The sequence below is a fragment of the Carcharhinus amblyrhynchos genome, chromosome 8, assembly GCF_965287045.1.
Source record: "Carcharhinus amblyrhynchos chromosome 8, sCarAmb.v2.hapA, whole genome shotgun sequence".
In the NCBI taxonomy this organism is placed as follows: domain Eukaryota; kingdom Metazoa; phylum Chordata; class Chondrichthyes; order Carcharhiniformes; family Carcharhinidae; genus Carcharhinus; species Carcharhinus amblyrhynchos.
The window spans coordinates 75,597,948-75,619,416 of NC_137331.1; the positions used below are offsets into that span (position 1 = coordinate 75,597,948).

The 21,469-nt window shown below is 39.3% G+C and overlaps 1 protein-coding gene across 3 annotated transcripts in view; it reads right to left on the bottom strand.

Annotated features, from left to right (window-relative positions):
- Positions 1-5,874: 5,874 nt before the first annotated feature.
- trappc9 (trafficking protein particle complex subunit 9) overlaps positions 5,875-21,469 on the bottom strand; it is a 719,084-nt gene continuing 703,489 nt past the window's right edge. For all 3 annotated transcript variants that reach the window (XM_080194286.1, XM_080194288.1, XM_080194285.1), the window contains 2 exons: positions 19,722-19,945; positions 5,875-7,182 (listed from right to left, as the gene is read on the bottom strand). In XM_080194286.1, coding sequence (XP_080050412.1) covers positions 7,003-7,182; positions 19,722-19,945 — 404 coding nt within the window. In that variant the 3' untranslated portion in view covers positions 5,875-7,002. The remainder of the gene's footprint in view (positions 7,183-19,721; positions 19,946-21,469) is intronic.

Below are 21,469 nucleotides of genomic sequence, written 5' to 3' on the forward strand. Positions count from 1 at the left end.
AATACACAAGATAAGTGAACAATATCACTGATTAGATTGCTGCAGTTTTGATTTGCTTTTTAATTTTTTAGTATATGCTTAGACAGGAAAGATGCAAAAGGGTCCGGAGGGCCTTTTTTTTTCACTCAGAGGGTGGTGAGTGTCTGGAATGAGCTGCCAGAGGCAGTAGTAGAGGTAGGTACAATTTTGTCTTTTAAAAAGCATTTAGAGCGTTACATGTGCAAGGTGGGTATAGAGGGATATGGGCCAAATGCAGGCAATTGGGACTAGCTAAGTGGTTAAAAACTGGACAACATGGACAATTTGGGCCGAAGGGCCTATTTCCATGCTATAAACCTATATGACGAGAATCTCTATGCACTGTAATATCAAAATTTCTATTTATTTTACACTTAGCTTTTAATACTCTTCATGAAAAGTGAAGTCAACTAATTTTTTTGTATCCTCCATTGTTCTCATTCCCTCACTTAAGGGGCTGATTCCTGTACTTTTTACTTCTGGTGTCATGGGTACTGGCAATCCAGGATTTGAACCTGGGACCTTCAGGTTTGCATTGGCTTAGTCATTCACTGACAAGTGCCTCATTCACTAGAATGGATATATAAATTTTGCATCTGAATGTATATTCTGTCAACTTTTTACATTATAAATTCCTCTAGCCATCTTTATAATGGTACCAGGAATGTGGAACTTCAGTTAAATGGGGAGATGTGAAAATCTGTGGTTGTTTTCCTTAGTAAGGAGTCTCACAGCACCACACTAAAGTCCAACAGGTTTATTTGACAGCACAAGCTTTCGGAGTCTCAGGTTCCTTCTTCATCTGAGTGAGGAGTTGTGTTCACAAACAGGGCATATACAGACACAAACTCAATTTACAAGATAGTGGTTGGATTGTGAGTCGTTACACGTAATCAAGTCTTAAAGGTACAGACAATGTGAGTGGAAAGAGAACCAAGCACAGATTAAAGAGGTGTGTATTGTCTCCAGCCAGACAGTTAGTGAGATTTTGCAAGCCCAGGCAAGTCGTGGGGGTTACAGATAGTGTGACAAGAATTCCGGTTGAGGCCATCCACATGTGTGCGGAACGTGGTTATCAGTCTCTTCTTGGTGATTATGCATTGTTATGTATCATAAAAGCCACCTTGGAGAACAGTTATCCGAAGATCAGAGGCTGAATGCCCATGATTGCTGAAGTGTTCCCCAACAGGAAGGGAACACTCCTGCCTGGTGATTGTCGAGCAGCGTCCATTCATCTATTGTCTGCTCTCTTGCATCTTTGTTGAAACTTAATGTCTGTGTCGATATGCGCGATCTTCTTGGAAATTTCCTTAGAGCAGGGCAAGTTATAGGTAGATTTCAAAGATGTTCAAAATCTTGAAGGATATGGATAAGGTATACAAGGAGTAACTGTTTCTGGCAGAAGAATCAGTAAAAAGAGGACTTAGATTTGAGGTAATTGGCAAAAGGACCAGAGTGAGGAAGATTTGTAGACACAACATAAACTTGATCTACAAGTGATTGAAATATTGACATATACATATGGCTACCTGCCAGGAGCCCCAAGAAATGTATGACTGAAGGTTCCTACAAGCAATCTCAATTTAACATTTCCAAATTGGCATCTCAGTTATTAGTTGCTTATGCACTTCTGAAAATAATAATTGAAAGAGCATCTTCTATTCCTGCTGAAATGTAGCTAAGATTTGCATTTGTAAGACGGATAATGATAAATATAATAGAAAGTAGAAAGAGAGTGATTTTAGGTTAGAGTTTTCTGTTCAGGGGTATTTGATTTATTGTCACATGTATTGGCATACAATGAAAAGCATTGTTTTTTATGCAATATAGACAAAGCATACCATTCAGAGAGTACATAGGAGAGAGGGGAAGGAAATAGTGCAGAATATATTATTAGTCATAGCTAGGGTGTAGAGAAAGATCAACTTCATACAAGATAGGTCCATTCAAAATTCTGATAGCAGCAAGAAAGAAGCTGTTCTTGAGTCAGTTGGTACATGATCTCAAACTTTTGGTTTTTGTAACACAATTTATTCTACTTATGCATTCATGGGATGTGGATATAGCTGGCAAGGCCAATGTTTGTTGCCCACCCCCCCTAGCCCTTCAACTGAGTGCTTGCTAATTGCCTTTCATAGGGGAGTTAAGAGTAAACCGCATTGTTATGGGCCTGGAGTCTCCAGATCAGATAAAGATGGCAGTGAGCCAGATGGGTTTTGACAACAAGGGATGCTAGCTTTAGGGTCACTACATTGTATAGATTAATTTTCACTTCCAGATTTTTTTTATCAATTGAATATAAATTCCACTAGCTGACTTGGTGGGATTTGAATCCGTGTCCTTGAAGTCTCAGCCTGGGCCTCTAGATTAGTCTACTTTTATTACCACTATGCCACCTTATCCACTAAATGTCTTGTCGATCACAATAAAGCAACATTTATATTGTATGACGAAAATAAAGCAATGCAATTGTTGGAAATTTGAAATAAGAACAGAAAATGCTAAAAGTACTCAGTAGATCAGGCAGCATCTTGGAAAGAGAAAAATGAGCATGGATTTAGATGCCATTGTAAAGAAAGATGACTAACTACATTGTTCACATTAAGCCAATAGGGCATGAAAAGGAGGGGGTGTTTAATTTCATTACTGCATGCAATTCATCATGATGATGATACAAATTATCAGAATAAAGGTTTTATGTTTAGTGTACCAAAATTTACCTGGATTATAATTTATCATTTCTTTAGTATTTATGATTGGCTCATCAAATGATTTCCATACTTGGCTCTGGCCTAAAAGTTCGTCCACCCCGTTCTGAACACTGGAATTCCTTTCCTAAACCTTTTGGCACGGCTACCACTTTCTTCTTAAGATGCTGCTTAAAACCTACCCCTTCTGGTCATCTATCCTAATATCTCTCTTACATGGCTTAGTGACAAATGGCTCAATAACTTTCCTGTTAAAGCTCCTTGGGATGTGTTACTGCACATTGGCATTGTTTATAGATTTTGCAACAGCATCTCAGTAATATTGTCTCAAATAGTAATCAATTAAAATGATATACATCACCCAATGAACACGTGCACATCAAATTGAAGACTGCCCTGCTCCAGAAACAATATTTTACACTTTAAACATCTTTTCACCAAGAAAGAAACAGCACATGTATGTGTAAAGTTAAACTGACCCAAGAAAATGCACCTGCCATTACAAAGAGCAGTAGAATTTGTTGGTTCATCACATTTTAATCTGAAAATCTAGACAGTTACTGGCTTGTCATACACTCCAATCTTCAATTAATTATATTCAGTTATAATCAAGAGTTTTCATAGCCATGAACTGAACAACCAATGTGGGTGCCAACACCTTCCATCTGTTTAAAGTCAAAATTGGCACACACCAGATCCATGGATAAATTTCCAATGCATAGCTCACATTCACTCTTATTATGTAGAAAACTTGATCAAGCACAAAAAGGTCAATCAATTAGATCAGATTTTAATAGAAATCAAAAAGCTCCAGTGTAAAATATCTCAGTGAAACTCAATCTATCCTGGTAACAATGGTTTCTCTATTATTTTCTGTAATTCATGAACAGGTTTACAAAAAGATTCCTTTACAACTGTTGCATGTTCAGGGCTTTCAAATAGTATTTGCTAAGATTGTACGTAATATGTGTATAATTAAAAATCTTTTATTACTTATATATAAAATGGCCCCTCTTCTATCTCCAAACCCCTATATAAAATGGTTTGAACTCAGTAGTGAACACAGATTCCATGAATTTGGCGTGAATTAGTCACTTCATTTTGAGAGGATTTATAGAAGCTGAAAATGAAAGATTCCCAACAGTACTCTTCTGGGACTGAGTTAATTAGGCAGAAGTTTATTCTAAATTTATAACTCCCTAAGATTAATGTTGACAGTGGGTGCAAACATTTAATGGTCTGATGATGAGTCTCATTTTGAATAGCAGAGAAAAAAATCGAAAGTGACTGTGACAATTTAAACCTTTGTTCCGATGGTACATCCTATGATTTGAATCATTGTCTTCAACATTAGCATTACTATTTTTCCAGTGCACATCAATTGCTAATCACTGGCAAAATTGACAAAGAAATGCAGATGTGAATTACACAGAAATAGATAAATATTATAACACCTGAATAGGCCATTTGGCCCAACCAAGCATTATTGATGTTTACGCTCCATTCAAACAATTAGTTCTTGTCACATTTAGCTACCCTGTTCCCTTATCTTTTCCATCTCTTTGTTTCACTATTCCATCCAATTTTAGGTTGAACCTTGACATGATTTCTGCCTCAATCACTGACGTTGGAAGTGAATTCCACATCCAAACAAATCTCTTTGTGTGAAGAAGCTTCTACCTAAATCTAGATCTGATTCTAAATCTTGCATTAAAGTTCCTATCTGGGCAGCTTGGTAGCATGGTTGTTAGCACTGCTGCTTCACAGCACCAGGGATCCGTGTTTGAGTCACTGTCTTTGTAGAGTTCGCATGTTCTCCCTGTGTCTGCATGGGTTTCCTCCATATGCTCCAGTTTCCTCCCACATTCTGAAAGAAGTACTGGTTAGGTGCATTAACCCAAACAGACGCCAGACTGTGGCAACTAGGGAATTTCACAGTAACTTCATTGCAGTGTTAATGTAAGCCTCATTTGTGACTAATAAATAAACCTTTTTACTTTATCTATGGCCTTATTGAAAATCTGCTCTATCTTGCTGTATTCTTTCAGAGTTTTACGCATTTAAATATGTGATTTCATAATCTACATTGTTCTAATTAAAAAAAAAGTTTCCTCAGTAGAAGAAGCATCCCAATTAATCTGTGATATTCTATGTGAAACTTTAAAATCTTTCATAGGAGTTCCTGATCTCTGTGTGATGTGTAACAAAGAGCTTACCTTCATATAGAAAAGAAAGAGTTCTCATATGACATTTCCAACAACCATTCTCATTACTGAAAATAGCTAGTTTACAACAACATTGGAAGTGGCCTTCCTGATTGCAAGAGGCCAGGAATTAAGACAAGAAAGTCATATAAGCCTTAATGTTAATTTGGGATGGGTATTGGGTTTATGGAGCTGAATGAGATGACAAACCATCTGGTTCCGTCAAAACATGAGGTTGAATGATTTTAACTCCCGGCCTCATTAATATTAATTGACACTGATTCCTGACTGAAGTGGTTCAGGTGCTGAAAATCCATGAATTTGTTCCCTGGTGACAGATTGTGGTGGGTGGGGGGCAGTGGGGCTGGCCGACTCAAGATTGTACGGCCTCTGGTCGACTCATGGTTAAAAGGGCTTCAGCATTCCAATATATAAGGCGTGACTTTGCTGTTTAAGTATACTCATGCAGTGGACAGCTTTCCTGTACCTGAAATCAGGCCACTTAGAATGATGGAAGTGTTAGCCTTTTGAGGAGGGGTGAGAGATTAAATTTGCCCCCAGAGTTTTTCCTCAAAAGGAAATATGCTATATTTTTTAAAACTTAAACAATATACATTATTTTGTTTTTACAGATCATGTAACCGCACTAAGAAATCAAAATTTTTAAAGCATTTTTAAGATCATCTCCCTCATCTTATCAAAAATGCTTGTGCTTCTACACCCTGTAAACAATACATTTCTTGAAAATTGTGACCTCCCATATAGGCACCCAATTAATCTACCATCTATGGTTTAATGTGGGATCCAAACTTTTGAATGAAAATATATTCTATAGATTTGAAGCAACTTTGGAATCATTTAACAATTAGTGCTGGCCTAGGAAACAAAATGTTCACTTAAAAGTATAAAACTAATGCTGAGAAGGAAGTTTTTGATTACAGAAGAACATGCAAGCCAAATTTATTTCCAAAGATACAACTTTTTGCAGGTACAGGAAAGAAAATTATCTTGAGAATATCAGTTGAGTTAGTGTACAGAGATGCTAGTTATGGTAGTTCCTGAATTTTGTTTGAAGCAAAAAGACAGACAAATAGCCTTGTTCACACTGCAGCTGAAATAGTGGCATAATTCCATAATAGTTATCATTCTAATTACTTTATAATAATTGCAGATGTTCAACTGCAAATTAACCATGAAGGTGCATTACTCATAAGATTAGATAGACCTAAATTGTAGCAACTTTTAAATGTAAAAAAACCCTGAGTTTGTAACTGGTTTTCCAGTTTTTTTTAAATTTGTTTATTGGTATCATTGAAAATGGTTATAACACCTTAGGGAAATAACTATCAAGTAACCCCTCTGAAGGGATATGGCCACTTCATTGCAGTGTGAATGGGGCACCTTGTCTTACTCTCACAAACAACTGCAGGTACCTCACAGCAATAATAGACCATCAAAATGTTGTGCCCATATATTTGAACAGTACACATCGTATTTCAAAATGGGAGGATAAGGAATTAACTAAGCATTAAGACTGAACTTAACAGCATTGTCATATCAGACTTGTAAAGAATACATGCCTTCATAATCACAACACTGATGTTATTTGTCAACATTCCTTCTATTCCCCATTATTCTGACAGCCAAGATCCAGGAAACATTTTTAACACCTAATCTTCATTTTACACCAGTTTTTACTTAACCATGCCAAAAAATGTAAATTTACCTTTTAGATTTTAACAAGGTTCTGATTAGAGATCTAACATGACACCAAACTACTAATCAAGTGTCTTTTATTTTGTTCAAAGGTGCAACCTGTCTCTTCTATAATATAGATTTATTACTAACTTGAATAATTTTACTGAAAGTAATTGTCAATCCCTCAGATATTTAAAAATTTGGCCAAGCAAGCTTTACAGAAAAACCTAGAAGCATTTTATTTTTGGGGACAGTGTCAGCGTAATCTTAAACCAGAATATTCAGTAAGATCCTGTTGGCATGTATGACTAGTTAGTCAGTATTTACATGATCTAACTCACTACATCTTACAACCTCTATTTTCTAAGATAAATTTAGAACATTGTGTGTTGAGCTGGATCCATGGCACGCACATGAACACTTGGCAAGCAGAACCAAGAAAGGGGCAGCTCCCTGCTTGAGTTGTCATCATGAAATTTTATATTCAGGTAATAATCACCAGCATACAGGAATAGGAGAGCTCCACTGCAAACAAAATCTTCAGTGGATTTCACCTGAAAAACAAAATAAAAATATAATACCATTTAGCAGAAATGCACATAGCACAAAACAGGAACTCTTTATTACCAGACCAGGGATAGACCTACATATATAGAATGTGGACTGAAAACTATCTTTCTTGTGAATCCAACCAACAGACACCATAGGATAAGGCAAGCCATTTACCACAAGGGCACAAAATCAATGATTAACACTTATCTCATTGATCTCTTGATTCCCGTTGGTGCTGTATTACGCAGGAATCTTTAAAAATGGCACAATATAAACTAGGTTTACATTTTAAAAGCTGTGTGTTGTACATTAATCTGTGCTTTATTTGTCAGTGTTAGTGTTTTCATTTATTTGTAAGAAGTGAGTCGAGCAGATCAGGGGTTCTCTGAGTGTTTCAGTTGCACTTTAAGCCACAATACAAGGTTTCTAATATATTTTTACATTTTAATATTAGATGTCTATTTTTTTCTTATTCATTCAAGGGACGTGAATTTCACCGGCTAGACCAATGTTCATTGCCATTTCTAATTGACCTTGAGAATATGGTGATAAGCTGCTTCTTGAACTGCTGCAGTTCATGAATAAGAACATAAGAACATAAGAAATAGGAGCAGGAGTAGGCCATCTAGCCCTTCGAGCCTGCCCTGCCATTCAATAAGATCATGGCTGATCTGAAGTGGATCAGTTCCACTTTCCCGCTCTCTCCCCATAACCCTTAATTCCCCTGTCTATCAGAAACCTATCTACCCGTGACTTAAATATATTTAGCGAGGTAGCCTCCACCACTTCAATGGGCAGAGAATTCCAGAGATTCATCACCCTTTGAGTGAAGAGGTTCCTCCTCAGCTCTGATCTAAGCTGCCCCCCTCTTACCTTGAGGCTCTGTCCTCTAGTCCTGCTATCCTTTCTAAGCGGGAAGTATTTCTCTACCTCTACCCTACCCATCCCTCTCATTATCTTATACGTCTCTATAAGATCCCCCCTCATCCTTCTAAACTCCAATGAGCCCTAGTCTATTTAGTCTCTCTTCATAGTCCAACCCCCTCATCTTCGGTATCAGCCTAATGAACCTCCTCTGCACTCCCTTCAAGGCCAATATATCCTTCTGCATGTGCGGTGACCAAAACTGCACACAGTACTCCAGCTGCGGCCTCACCAGTACCCTGTACAGTTGCAGCAAGACCTCCCTGCTTTTATATTCTATCCTCCTCGCTATAAAGGCCAACATTCCATTCGCCTTCTTGATCACCTGCTGCACCTGCAGACTGGGTTTTTGCGACTCGTGCACAAGGACCCCCAGGTCCCTCTGCAATGTAGCATGCTGCGGCTTTTCGCCTTTTAAATAATAATCCCTCCTACTATTATTTCTGCCAAAGTGGATAACCTCACACTTGCTAACATTATACTCCATCTGCCAGGTCCTCGCCCACTCACTCAGCCTATCCAGATCTCTCTGTAGACTTTCACACCCTCCACGCAATTTGCTTTTCCACTCATCTTTGTGTCATCAGCAAATTTCATCACCTTACATTCAGCCCCCTCCTCCAGATCATCTATATAAATGGTAAACAGTTGAGGCCCCAGCACCGATCCCTGCGGCACTCCACTAGTCACCAACCGCCAACCAGAATAGCACCCCCATTGATACCAACTCTCTGCTTCCTATTAGACAGCCAATCCTCTAGCCACGCTAACACCTTACCCCCAACTCTGTGCACCCTAACCTTCTGTAGCAATCTTTTATGAGGCACCTTATCAAACGCCTTTTGGAAATCTAAAAACACCACATCCACCGGTTCCCCTCTGTCTACCGCACTAGTCACATCCTCATAGAAATCCAATAAATTCGTCAAACTCAACTTCCCCTTAATGAATCCGTGCTGTGTCTGCTCAATCAAACCATTCTTTTCTAGGTGCCTTGTTATTTCTTCTTTGATGACGAATTCTAGCATTTTTCCAACTACAGACGTTAAACTAACCGGCCTATAATTCCCTGCCCTTTGTCTGCTACCTTTTTTAAACAGTGGCATGACATTTTTTTTTTTGGGCGCCGCACCTGCGCAAAGATATTTTGGCCTTGGAGGGAGTGCAAAGGAGGTTTACTAGGCTGATACCGGAGTTGAGGGGGTTGAGCTATGAGGAGAGGCTGAATAAACTGGGCTTGTACTCGTTAGAGTTTAGAAGAATGAGAGGAGATCTCATTGAGACGTATAAGATGATGAATGGGATGGATAGGATAGAGGTGGAAAGACTCTTCCCGCTTAAAAAAGACAATAGGACTAGGAGCCATGATCTTATTGAATGGCAGGGCAGGCTCGAAGGGCTGGATGGCCTACTCCTGCTCCTATTTCTTATGTTCTTATGTTCTTATTAGCCGTTTTCCAATCTTCCGGCACTTCCCCAGAGCCCAGCATATTTTGATAAATAATCACTAAGGCATCTGCTATCACCTCTGCCATTTCTTTCAGAACCCTGGGATGCATTCCATCCAGTCCTGGGGACTTGTCCACCTTCATACTCATTAGTCTATCAAGCACTACCTCTCTAGTGACAGTAATCGCATTTAGGCCCTCAACTCCTACCATCCTTCTATCTTTAAGATCCGGCAAACTATTTGTGTCCTCCTCCGTGAAAACCGAGGCAAAAAATTAATTTAAAGCCTCAGCCATTTCCTCATTGCCCACCGCTAAATCCCCCCCTCACCCTCCAAGGGTCCAACATTCACTCTAGCCAGTCTCCTCTTCTTTATATATTTGTAAAAACTTTTACTGTCCTTTTTTATATTTAGTGCTAGTTTAGCTTCATAGTCTATCTTTCCTTTCTTTATCACCTTTAGTCATTCATTGTTGATTTTTAAATCTTTCCCAATCTTCTAATCGCCCACTATTTTAGCCACTCTGAACGCATCAGCTTTCAATTTAATAGTCTCCTTCATTTCCTTCGATAACCACGGCTGGTTATCCCTTCTCCTACAGTCCTTGTGTGTAGGTGTAGGTACACTCAGTGTGCTATTAGGTGTAGGTACACTCAGTGTGCTTTTAGGTGTAGGTACACTCAGTGTGCTTTTAGGAAGTGGATTCTAGAGTTTTCACCCAGTGACAGTGAAGTCAGGATGGTGAGTGGTTTGGAGAGGTATTTTCAGGTGTTGGCGTTCTCATATTTATTGCCCTTGTTCATTTAAATAGTAGTGGTAGGGGCTTGGAAGGTGCTATCTAAGGAGCTTTTGTAAGTTCCTGCAGTGCATCTTGTAGATAGTATACACTGCTGCTACTGTGTGGAGGAAGTAAATATTTGTAGAAAAGTTGCCAATCAAGCAGGCTGCTTTGTCCTGGAAAATGTCAAGCTTCTTGAATGTTGTTGGAGCTGCGTTCGTCGAGACAAAGGAAGAGTATTCCGTTACACTTCTGACTTGCGTGTTACAGATAGTGAACAGGCTTTTGGGAGGCAGGAGGTGAGTTACCTGCTGCAGGATTCCTCATCCCTGACCTACTCTTGTAACTACAGAAGTTGAGTTTCTGGTTAACAGTAACCCCCAGGATGTTGATAATGGGAGGTTCAGTTATGATAATACCATTGAATGTCATGTGACCACGCTTTTATTTTTCTTTAGAGAGAAGCCAAAAGAAAGTTCAATTGTCAGAAGAATGTCCTCTTATACGTGTAATTTTAATGTAAGGGTGTCCTGTTTGTGAAGATTGCAAACAAAAACATGTGAACTACTTTGGAAACAAAAGAAGACATACTGTCACTTAAAATTAAATGTTAAGATCTGATACCACTCCGACAATACCTTGTTAAACTATTTGACAACATTTAATTGAGTTAAATGTTAGGTGCAGTGGCTCTGGGGACTCTGTGGCTCTTAGCAATAGAACTAACTTAATAACCAACCTAGTGAAAATTTACTGTATATGGCTGTATATGGTTCAAATAGAAGCAGACATTCACTTTCCCAAGAAACTGTCACAAAAAGCCTTCAAGTACGGCTGAAAAAAGTGAGGAATAAAAGGGAAAGACTGAAGCACCGATGTTACTTTGGCACCCTTTCAACACAATTTTCAACACTACATCATACTTGAATCACAAGGAGTTAGCGTGCAGGTCCAACAAATGATTAGGCAGGCAAACGGAATGTTGGCACTTATGCCAGGGGAATGAAATGTAGAAGTAGTGATGTTTTGCTTTAGCTATACAGAGCTACATCTAGAGTACTGTGTATAGTTTTGGTCTCCTTATTTGAGAAAATATATAAATGCATTAGAAACAATTCAGAGAAGGTTCAATCAACATTTACCTGGAATGGAGGGTTTAGTCTATGAAGAAATGTTTGGCAGGCTGGGCCTGGATTCACTGGAGTTTAGAAGACAGAGATGATCTTACTGAAATATAACATCTTGAGGGGACTTGACAGGGTGGAAGCTGAAAGGATGTTTCCCCTTGTTGGAGAGACACAGTTTAAAAATAAAGGGTCTCCCACGCAAGAAAGAGATTAGAAGATTTTTTTTCTTCAGAAGGTCATGAGTCTTGGAACTCATCCCAGAAAGCAGTGGAGGCAGACTCATTGAATGTTTTTAAAGTAGGGGTAGATCGATTCTTGACTAACAAGGGAGTCAACAAGGGGTGGATGGAAATTGGAGTTGATGCCACAATTGGATCAACATGATCTTACTGAATGGCAGAATAGGCTCAAAAGGCTGAATGGTCTTCCCCTGCTCCTAATTCATATGTTCTTATACAGCCATTGACTCAGAGGTTTACAGCATGGAAACAAGCCTTCAGCCCAACTTGTCCATGCCACCATTTTTTTTAAAGCCCTAAGCTAATCCCAATTGCCCGCATTTGGCCCATATCACTCTATGCCCACCCTACCCATGTAACTGTCTAAATGCTTTACAAAAGACAAAATTGTACTCGCCTGTACTACTACCTCTGGCAGCTTGTTCCAAACACTCAACACACTCTGCAAAAAAATTGCCCCTCTGGACACTTTTGTATCTCTCCCCTCTCACCTTAAATCTATGCCCTCTAGTTTTCGACTCCCCTAGCTTTGGGAAAAGATATTGACTACCTAGCTGATCTGAGTGCCTCATTATTTTATAGACCTTTATAAGATCACCCCTCAGCTTTCTACGCTGCAGAGCGAAAAGTCCCAGTCTATCCAGCCTCTCCTTATAACTCAAACCATCAAGTCCTGGTAGCATCCTAGTAAATCTCTTCTGCATTCTTTCTAGTTTAACAATATCCTTTCTATAATAGGGTGACCAGAACTGTACATGGTATTCCAAGTGTGACCGTACCAATGTCTTGTACAACATTAACAAGACGTCCCAACTCCTGTATTCAGTGTTCTGACTGATGAAACCAAGCATGCTGAATGCCCTTTTCACTACTCTGTCCACCTGTGACTCGACTCTCAAGGAGCTATGAACATGTACCCCTAGATCTCTCTGTTCTGTAACTCTTCCCAATGCCCTACCGTTAACTGAGTAAGTCCTGCCCTGATTCAATCTACCAAAATGCATCACCTCGTATTTATCTAAATTAAACTCCATCTGCCATTCAATAGCCACTGGCCCAATTGATCAAGATCTCACAGCAATCAGAGGTAACTTTCTTCACTGTACACGATGTCACCAATTTTGGTATCATCTGCAAACTTACTAACCATACCTCCTATATTCTCATCCAAATCATTAATATAAATGAGAAATGACAGTGGACCCAATATTGATCCTTGAGGCACACCGCTGGTCACATCCCTCCAGTTTAAAAAACAACCATCTACAATCACCCTCTGGCTTCTGTCAAGAAACCAATTTTGTATCCGTTTACCCTGGACCCCATAAGATTCAACTTTATGCAACAACCTACCATGTGGTACCTTTCCAAAGGTCTTGCTAAAGTCCATGTAGACAATATCAACTGCACTGCCTTCATCTGCCTTCTTGGTTATTTATCGCTTCAAAAAACTCAGTCAGATTTGTGAGACATAATTTTCCACTCACAAAGCTATGCTGACTGTCCCTAATCAGTCCTTGCGTCTCTAAATGCTTGTAGATCCTGTCTCTCAAAATACCTTCCAACAACTTACCCACCACAGATGTGAGGCTCATTGGCCTGTCGTTCCCAGGCTTTTCCCTGATGCCCTTTTTGAACAAAGACACAACATTTGCCACTCTCCAATCTTCAGGCACCCCACCCGTGACTATTGATGATTCAAATGACTATTGATGATTAAATATATATATATTTAATTAAATAAAGCAGTAGAAATAATAAAACCATGGGGTTGATTTTCTTCTTATTTTCACTTGATTTGCACCCAAATTATGGCACAATTAGCCAAACAGCATAAAAAAACCATTGGAGAATCTCAAATATCTGATAAATTATCCCAAAACTACATATCCTAGTGTCTTCCATGATCTTTAATGCTTGCTCAAGGTTTGATTCAACCCAATCAAGCTATGCCTATAAAACTACAAGTGATGCCACTCTTAAATACCTCAAGGAATGCTTTCTTAATAGCTAGAGAAATTAAGAAATTGGTTGTATTGCCCCATGTACGATTCTATAATTGTAATGATGTGGATTAATTTTAGCAGATTAATTGATCTAATTTCAAGTGCATTTTCAGTGCAATGTTCTGATTGCACCCAAAGCATAAACTCTCCCCCAAGAGTAGCATCAAATGTTTCACCTTGGGTTTGGGGTCTAGATTTTTAGGGTTTATTTGTTATCCTAAGAATGCCACTGTAGTACTGTATGTACTGTTATTCATATACAACATCTTCTTTATTGATAGAGGTATATATTTCAGTACTTTACACGGAATTCTGTTTCTCACCAGTTCCTAATCTCTTAGTCATGGAACATTGCATTGTAGTTACATCAGAGTCAGGTGTTCCTGATGTTAACCCTTTACACTACATTGTCTCTCAAAGTCTCTATTGTGCCTCTACCAATAACCCTGATCTAGTTCTGATTTCCTGTTGTAGTTGAGGACAAAGTGTATTTTCATGTCACTCGATAGAAGTGTCTTCGACCTGGGTCCAGCATGCAATGATTGTATACCACTTCCCTGTATCCACAAGAGATTGAGAGGCATAATATACTGGCCTTCTTTGAACTTGCATCAACATGGTGCCCAAGCCTGTAGATGAAGAATCCAATACTACAATTATTGGCAACTCCAGAGGGCAGTGAAGTAGATTTAGAACTAATTTCTGGTGAAATTAGGAAATTTTTGATTTTGTCAAAAGTGTTTTACTAGTCAACTTTTCAGCACCACTGTTGACCTTACCTCAATATCTGTCATAATGGCTTGATAACAATGATGTCAAATCATTCATTTCCACCATGTTTGGTAGGAACTTGCCTACTTGGTCGACCATCCCAAGAAATCTTTGTAGTTGTGACTTTTTAGGCTGTGGGATCGCTCTGATCGCCTTGGATTTCTGTGGGTTGGCTGTAATTTCTAAGCTTCCACAGTGCATAGGCTTTGGAAATTCACATCTGTCGTCTAATGTCAAACCTGCTTCTTAGACTGCTTTGAAGACTGCTCTCATGCAGCTGTCATGTTTCTCCCTCAGTGAATGTTGTATGAGAACATCGTCCATATGGCATATTGCTTCTTTAATGCCTTCCATGGTTGGAGATATTGTTCTTTGGAATATCTTGGATGCAGAAGCAATTTCAATTGGTAAACTGTTAAAGCAATAATGTCTGAATGGGGTGATAAAAGCAGTTACCAATCTGGATTCTTTGTCCAAAGCTGCTGTTAGTATCTAATTTTGTGAAGAGGCTTCTGTGTGCTAATTTGGCGAGACTTTCATTCACTGATGCCATCAGGCGGATCTGGAGTTCTAGCAAATTATTTAATTTCGACAAGGCCACTCAGATTCTAACTGAATCATTAGACATCATTTGTCTGCATGGTTACTGGAGTGATGACCCCTTGCTGTAACATATGCTCAATATGGCTCTTGACTTTGTCTTTGAGTGGGTTAGGGAACTTTTTCACTGTAAAGAAATATTTAGGCATAACATCCATCCTTAGAGTTATGTGATATTTTGTTTTAGCTTGAAAATAGAGTTGGAAACTCATTCCCGACTACCTTTTGCAATGATGCAACTGTGCTGTTAAGCCATTGAATTAGAAGCATCCCTTAACAGCACTAATGAAAGGACTCGCTTTCAGTTGCTTCCTGACCAAAGAGGTCTTCTTCATTTGTAACTATCCTGAATTGGTCGGCGCAACATCGAGGGCTGAAGGGCCTGTTCTGCGCTGTAACGTTCTATGTTCTATGAACTGTGTCCACTCTTGCTGCACCAAGCAGTGAGAGTATTTCTCAAGAAGGAGCCCCATAGCCCAGCATAGCAGTCCTCCCAGTCTCCTCATATCCTGCCTAGACAGAATACTTGTACTTTCTTTTTCAGTGAACGCCAGTACTACATGACTGCCAAATGCTGCTTCTGCATGTCTACTTTAGGATAGAATTTAATGTGCCGTCCCTCACTGTGTGCCCGAGATGAGCCTTGAGCTTCACATGAAGGTAGAGTTTCCTTCTGCTATTCTCCAGCCTCTTCCGGTAATACTGGATGCATTGTTGTTGTGTTGGACATTCCTACCCTCCCCCTTGACCCTATCATCCAAGAAGTACCCATTACTCTTGTGGACTTCTATCCACCCCATCTCAAGACTGTATGAACCCCAATTTAATTATGTCTTCCCAATCTACAGTTGTAGATGCCTCCGGTCAGCATCACCATTCCCTTTGCAACCCAATACAGAGCTTGCCAAGGCTAGGGATAGGACCATAAGAGAGCCCTGCAAAACAAGTTGTGCTTTACTCCTGTGGAAGACACAGCTCCTGCCCCTCCCTGCAGCTGGAGTGCACCATGTTTTCAATGATTGTGCAGAAGTGCTGCACGAACAATCTCCTATCTTGGACTTCAGACTGCAAGGTCAACCTATCCCCTGGATTATCTGTATTCTGTGATTCCTTTAAACTTCACAACAGAAGTGTCTGCACTCTATGACTGCAGTCTGTAAGACCTAAACCAAAGACTTCAACCTTCAGAGTTACCCATTTCCCATGCTATGAGAACTAAGGATAACAGACCTTCCAAACCACGCACCCCCAACTTCTGAGTCTTCATGCGAACCATCCCTGGGTGCCACACTAACAACATCCCTTTCCTCACCTCCAATTCTGGAATCTGTGTTTACCGCCTTCCACTGAAAGATGTGTTATTCCTTTGACTGCCTTGTCTATCAGCATTTCACACACCCGTGTTCAGCTCCAGCCTCCCACCCCTTAGTCTTCCCTTTCCCTTTCATTGTTCATCATCCTCCTCATACCCCCTTGCCCTTCCACTCCCACTGCCACTGCCCTTGCACAGTCTTCCTTCACCAATGCCCCACTTGTGTTTGCCTTTCTCCCTCATTGTCGTTATACAGATTTCCTTCCCCAGTGCCTCTCCTTGTCTTCATCATTCCTACTCCCCCTCACATCCCTCCACCAGTCAGAATTCTAAAGTTCCGCAGCACAGTGGTGTTCTTGTGGACTATGGTGTCAGCCACCAGAAAAATATTGAAGATCCCTATACTTGCCAACTCCAGACACAATACTGGTTAATGTCTAAAAGTGGAATCATCAGCATAGTGGTGCCCTTGCAGACAACATCGGCAAAAAGCAGGAGAACATCAACCCTACAGCTCCAGTAGTGTCATTGAATGCAACAAGAGCTATGGCAGATAGGCTTGAAGTCACAAGTGAACTAAGGTCCAACTTGTGCACACCATTCATTTTTAAATGGGTTTGAGACTGACGTAATTTCCAGCTGGGTGGCGCTAGATGGGAGGGTGCATGGAGATTCTGGCGAACAGCTGCTTTAATTAGTATTCATGAGATGTAAATAAATGCAAATGGTGTTCAGGCAACTTGAAAATCGAGTCACTATTAACATGACATTGGGACAATTGCGAACTGTTCTGCTCCTGTTAGACTCTGTGTTCCTACCTGCCATAAAATCCATCCTAGGATTCTGCCCAATTTTGCACAGCTAATGGCATAAATGGCACATCTGCCCTTGCTTGATGTTGCTGTAACATTTGCACATAAATAATTGAGTGCCATTAACCTCTCCATTATTTTGACAGATAACGACAGACTAATGTACAAGTTGAAAGTTATGACCAGCCATCAAAATGCTATCGACACAGTAAGAAAAGCAGTCAGTGCATGAACTGCCACCATCTAAGTATGCTTTTAAAAATATATATTTACCTCATAAACTACAAAGAACAAAGAAAATTACAGTACAGGAACAGGTCCTTTGGCCCTCCAAGCCTGCACCGACCGTGCTGCCTGTCAGAAGTAAAACTCCCCATGCTTGCTAGTGATAGCAAATAAATTCTGCTAACCTTCTGTTAGTCTATATGGCAAAAGCTTTAGCTTTTAATTGTTTATAACAAATACTATTTGTTTAAGAAAGGAGAAGAGCTAGCAGCATGCAAAGATTTTATGATATCAAAATTGCAACTGATGTAATGATGCATTTCAATATGATATATCTCACTGTAATCTAAAAAAAATTCTGAATATAATGCAAGGAAAAGGAAGAATCTAATATAAAGATACTGAGCTGAAATGACCTAATTCCAGTTAGATGAATGGGGATCTAACATTTAAAGTTTATTTATTAGTCACAAGTGAGCTTACATTAACACTGTAATGAAAATCCCCTAGTTGCCATAATCTGGTGCCTGGTCGGGTACACTGAGGGAGAATTTAGCATGGCCAATACACCTAGTTAAACAAAAAGCAAAAAAAGTCTGTAAACCAGCTTTCTGGCAAATAAGGATAAGGATATCATGCATATTAAGAGTAAAAATCTGATTACAGTAGGTGTATGATAAATGTAAGGATATAATACAGTATACAACTCAGAAAATCATCAAACAGAAAGGGCAGTTAAGACCCAGTACATGGAAGAACAAAAGAAGACTGGGTGTCAAAGTGAAGTGAATTACCCATATTTTAATGAATCATCCATGAAGTGATGGGAACACTTTAAAATTAAACAGCCAGTTTTCTGTTGAGCATGATGCAATGGTGTAGAAATATTCAAATCAGCTTTTACAGGGAAAGATGAAAATAGAACTGAAAGAGCAGCTAAGGAGGATGCAAAAGAGCCATAACTGTAGATAAGTTTGTCAAAGCAAGCTTTAGAAAGGCAGTAATTTACTGTAGTCTTGTAACAGTCAGAACTAATTCATTAGAATTCTTGAGGAAATCATGATGTGGTTGACTCTCAAATGCCTTCAGAAATAGACGGCAGTTAGGGTGGGCAATAAATGCTGGCCCAACCAGCAACGCTGACATCCTGTAAAAATGAATTTTAAAAATAAATAAATAGGAATTTGGTAAGCATTGCATTCATGAATTTAGAGCCACCGTTTTGATCGGCTGAAAATTGTCAGTAGCCACTTGGACAAGAGATGACTAGGGGACAGAAAGTTTAATCAAAATATAGAATGCTATACCTCAACTATGGTATATCCTCTGAAACCATGGTGGCACAGAGCTACCACACTCTACTTTGACACAAACCCTTTTGCACCGTCAGCAAGGATAAAAAAAATTCAACCATCGTGAAAGAGTATTTTGTTTTAACAGCCAAGGCCAGGCCTTAATTGAAGTTCGATCCTCTTTATCTTTCAGAACCAGCTTTCAGAACCAGAACCTTTTCACTGATGCTATACAACATTCCAGACTGAAGATTTTCAATTACTTTTTCAAGTTGTACAAAAGGTAATTTTGATTGTTCTTTTTTCAACCTTTCCAAGATCGTTGTTGTGCACCCCGTTTTGATAATCCTGGAAATGGAATGATAGCGAGGGCAAAGGGACCAACTGTGGGCTTGCTCTGATTAGTTATATTTTGTAATGATGTGGAGCAGAAAATAGCTGTTTTAAGCTATCACCTTTGGTCAAATAGCATCAGAGATTCTGGAGGTGAAATCCACCTAAAGTGGCAGCATCAAAATGGCACTAGCAGATCGATAGTCCATTTTACATGAGTTTCTTTTTCACTGAAGAAACAAAATCCTGAGGAGTGTAAAGTGGACTGTTCATCTGCCATCACCCAATTTGCCCAACAGCTCCAGATACATTTGAATCCTTCTGAATGTCAGATAAGACACTCAGATAAGAGATACTACCCTGGCCTGCTTTTTGTGGAAAACTTTGCCTGACAATGTTAATACTTATCCTATCATGTCTATAGGAATTACTTGCTAAAATTTATCGACCATCTCTGAGCCATTACCTCTTTGGCCAAGCTTTTGATCATCTGACTTATTATTAACTCCTTATATAGCTTGGTGCCATTCTTTGTTTAAAATGCACTTGAGAAACACCTTGGGATGTTTCAATAAGTTATATAAATTTATTTTGTTATTAACAAAGTAGATTCTTTATAGCAACTGATCAAACTACAGACAGTGCATTTTTATTTCCAGATGGTTTACTTACTGCATCTATATAGAACGTATTGGATCCAATTAAAGTAACAGCATTGCCAAGATTGTTGTTGTGCACCCCGTTTTGATAGTCCTGGTATGGGATGACAGTGAGAGCAAAGGGGCCGACCGTGCGCTTGCTCTGATTAGTGAGCTTCACTTCCAGGGATGTTGGGTCACCAGCCTGACATTCCACCACAACATCACAATCGCAGGGCTTCCCAGCTACAAAAACATCTGTAAAAAAGGGAAAAAGAGAGGCCAAGATTTATAAAGAATGCTTAAGAAGCTGAGTCTGTCCCTATTGTTCTAATTTTCTCCTTTCTTGTCTACATTCTGAAGGCATACTTGGAATGCAGTTTCATAGGTGCAACATTCAGTAGCTATCACTGTGAGGCATCATTCCCTCTCACTACATACATACAATTGACACTCTGGAGCAGAATCACAAATTGATTTTTATTCTCTCTCTCTCGAGCTCACGGATATTAACTCAACTGGAGTATCCTCGCTGTGATCATAAAATCAGCAACCTATCCACAGACTGAGACTATAGTATATATCAGTGCCTCACGATCTATGCTTAAAGCTCAATGGATGAATCACAAACTATATATGCTACACATGTACCCACAATATACACTGCCAGCTGTTTTGCAGGATGGATATTTGTTTAATCTTAGGTGGAAATAAACAGGATATTTAAGCATGCCATATGATGTCCCTCTGTCAACATCTGTAATAGTGTGGCACACCTTGGATGACGTCAAGACACTTCAGGTTTCATTAGGAACAAAAGATATTTATTGATGAACAAAATTCAATTACAGGGGATTGCAGCCCTTGGTTGCCTTGGTGCAGAGCCCCTGACCTTACATGCATACTATATGACTGCTCGATGATTCTGCACGAGAAGGGCTCCATCCTCACTCACTTACCGTTCACTTTGATCCCTCAAGCCAGGTAACCATTTTTTGCTATGCTGTTTTAAACAGACAGAGAGCAAAATTACTGCAATAGTCTTAACTTCTAATTCCATTGCTGAAGAAGGGATAATCACGACTACATTTGTAACTGAGATAAAGTCACAATCAGATTAATCTACTTAATTTCACTTTGTGATCATCTAAATATTCTGCCAGAATAAGGTAGAAGTACAAAACTAGCATTTTTAGGTTGAAAAAAACTTCTATTTATCATGGCCTAGAAAGAGAAAATAAATCCAGTGGATTGGATGGATTGTCTTGGACAAATGATATGTGAGAAGGCTCAGTATTTGCCACAATCAATGCTGAGAAGCTAATACACAATTATTCTTTAGAAAATGCTTTATCTCCAACTATGGTCTGACGTAAAGAGTTGTGTAAATCCTTTCTTCAGAAGTTATCACTATAATAGCTTCTCTTTCATAATTAAAACAAAGTCAAGATGCAAATTAAGTGACACATCATTTATGACACATTTAGAGGAGACATGGGAGTAATTTTCAGCCCGTGTCCACCAGAGAGAATGGCAATGTGGGCAGAAAATCCAGAGAGAATCAGGAAATGTGATTCTCTCCAGGGAGGTCGCATTTCCTGATTCTCCACAATGGTTTTCTGAGCCTGACGTTTATACTGAAAAAAATATGGTAAGGATTTCCCCCTTAGAAATTTTTCTAGAGCAATATATTAATAATAATATTGATAATTCGAGTTATTGGTGATGAAGTAGACCAAGTGAAATGTTCCATTCATCTCTAGAACCTGATTTTGAAGCTAG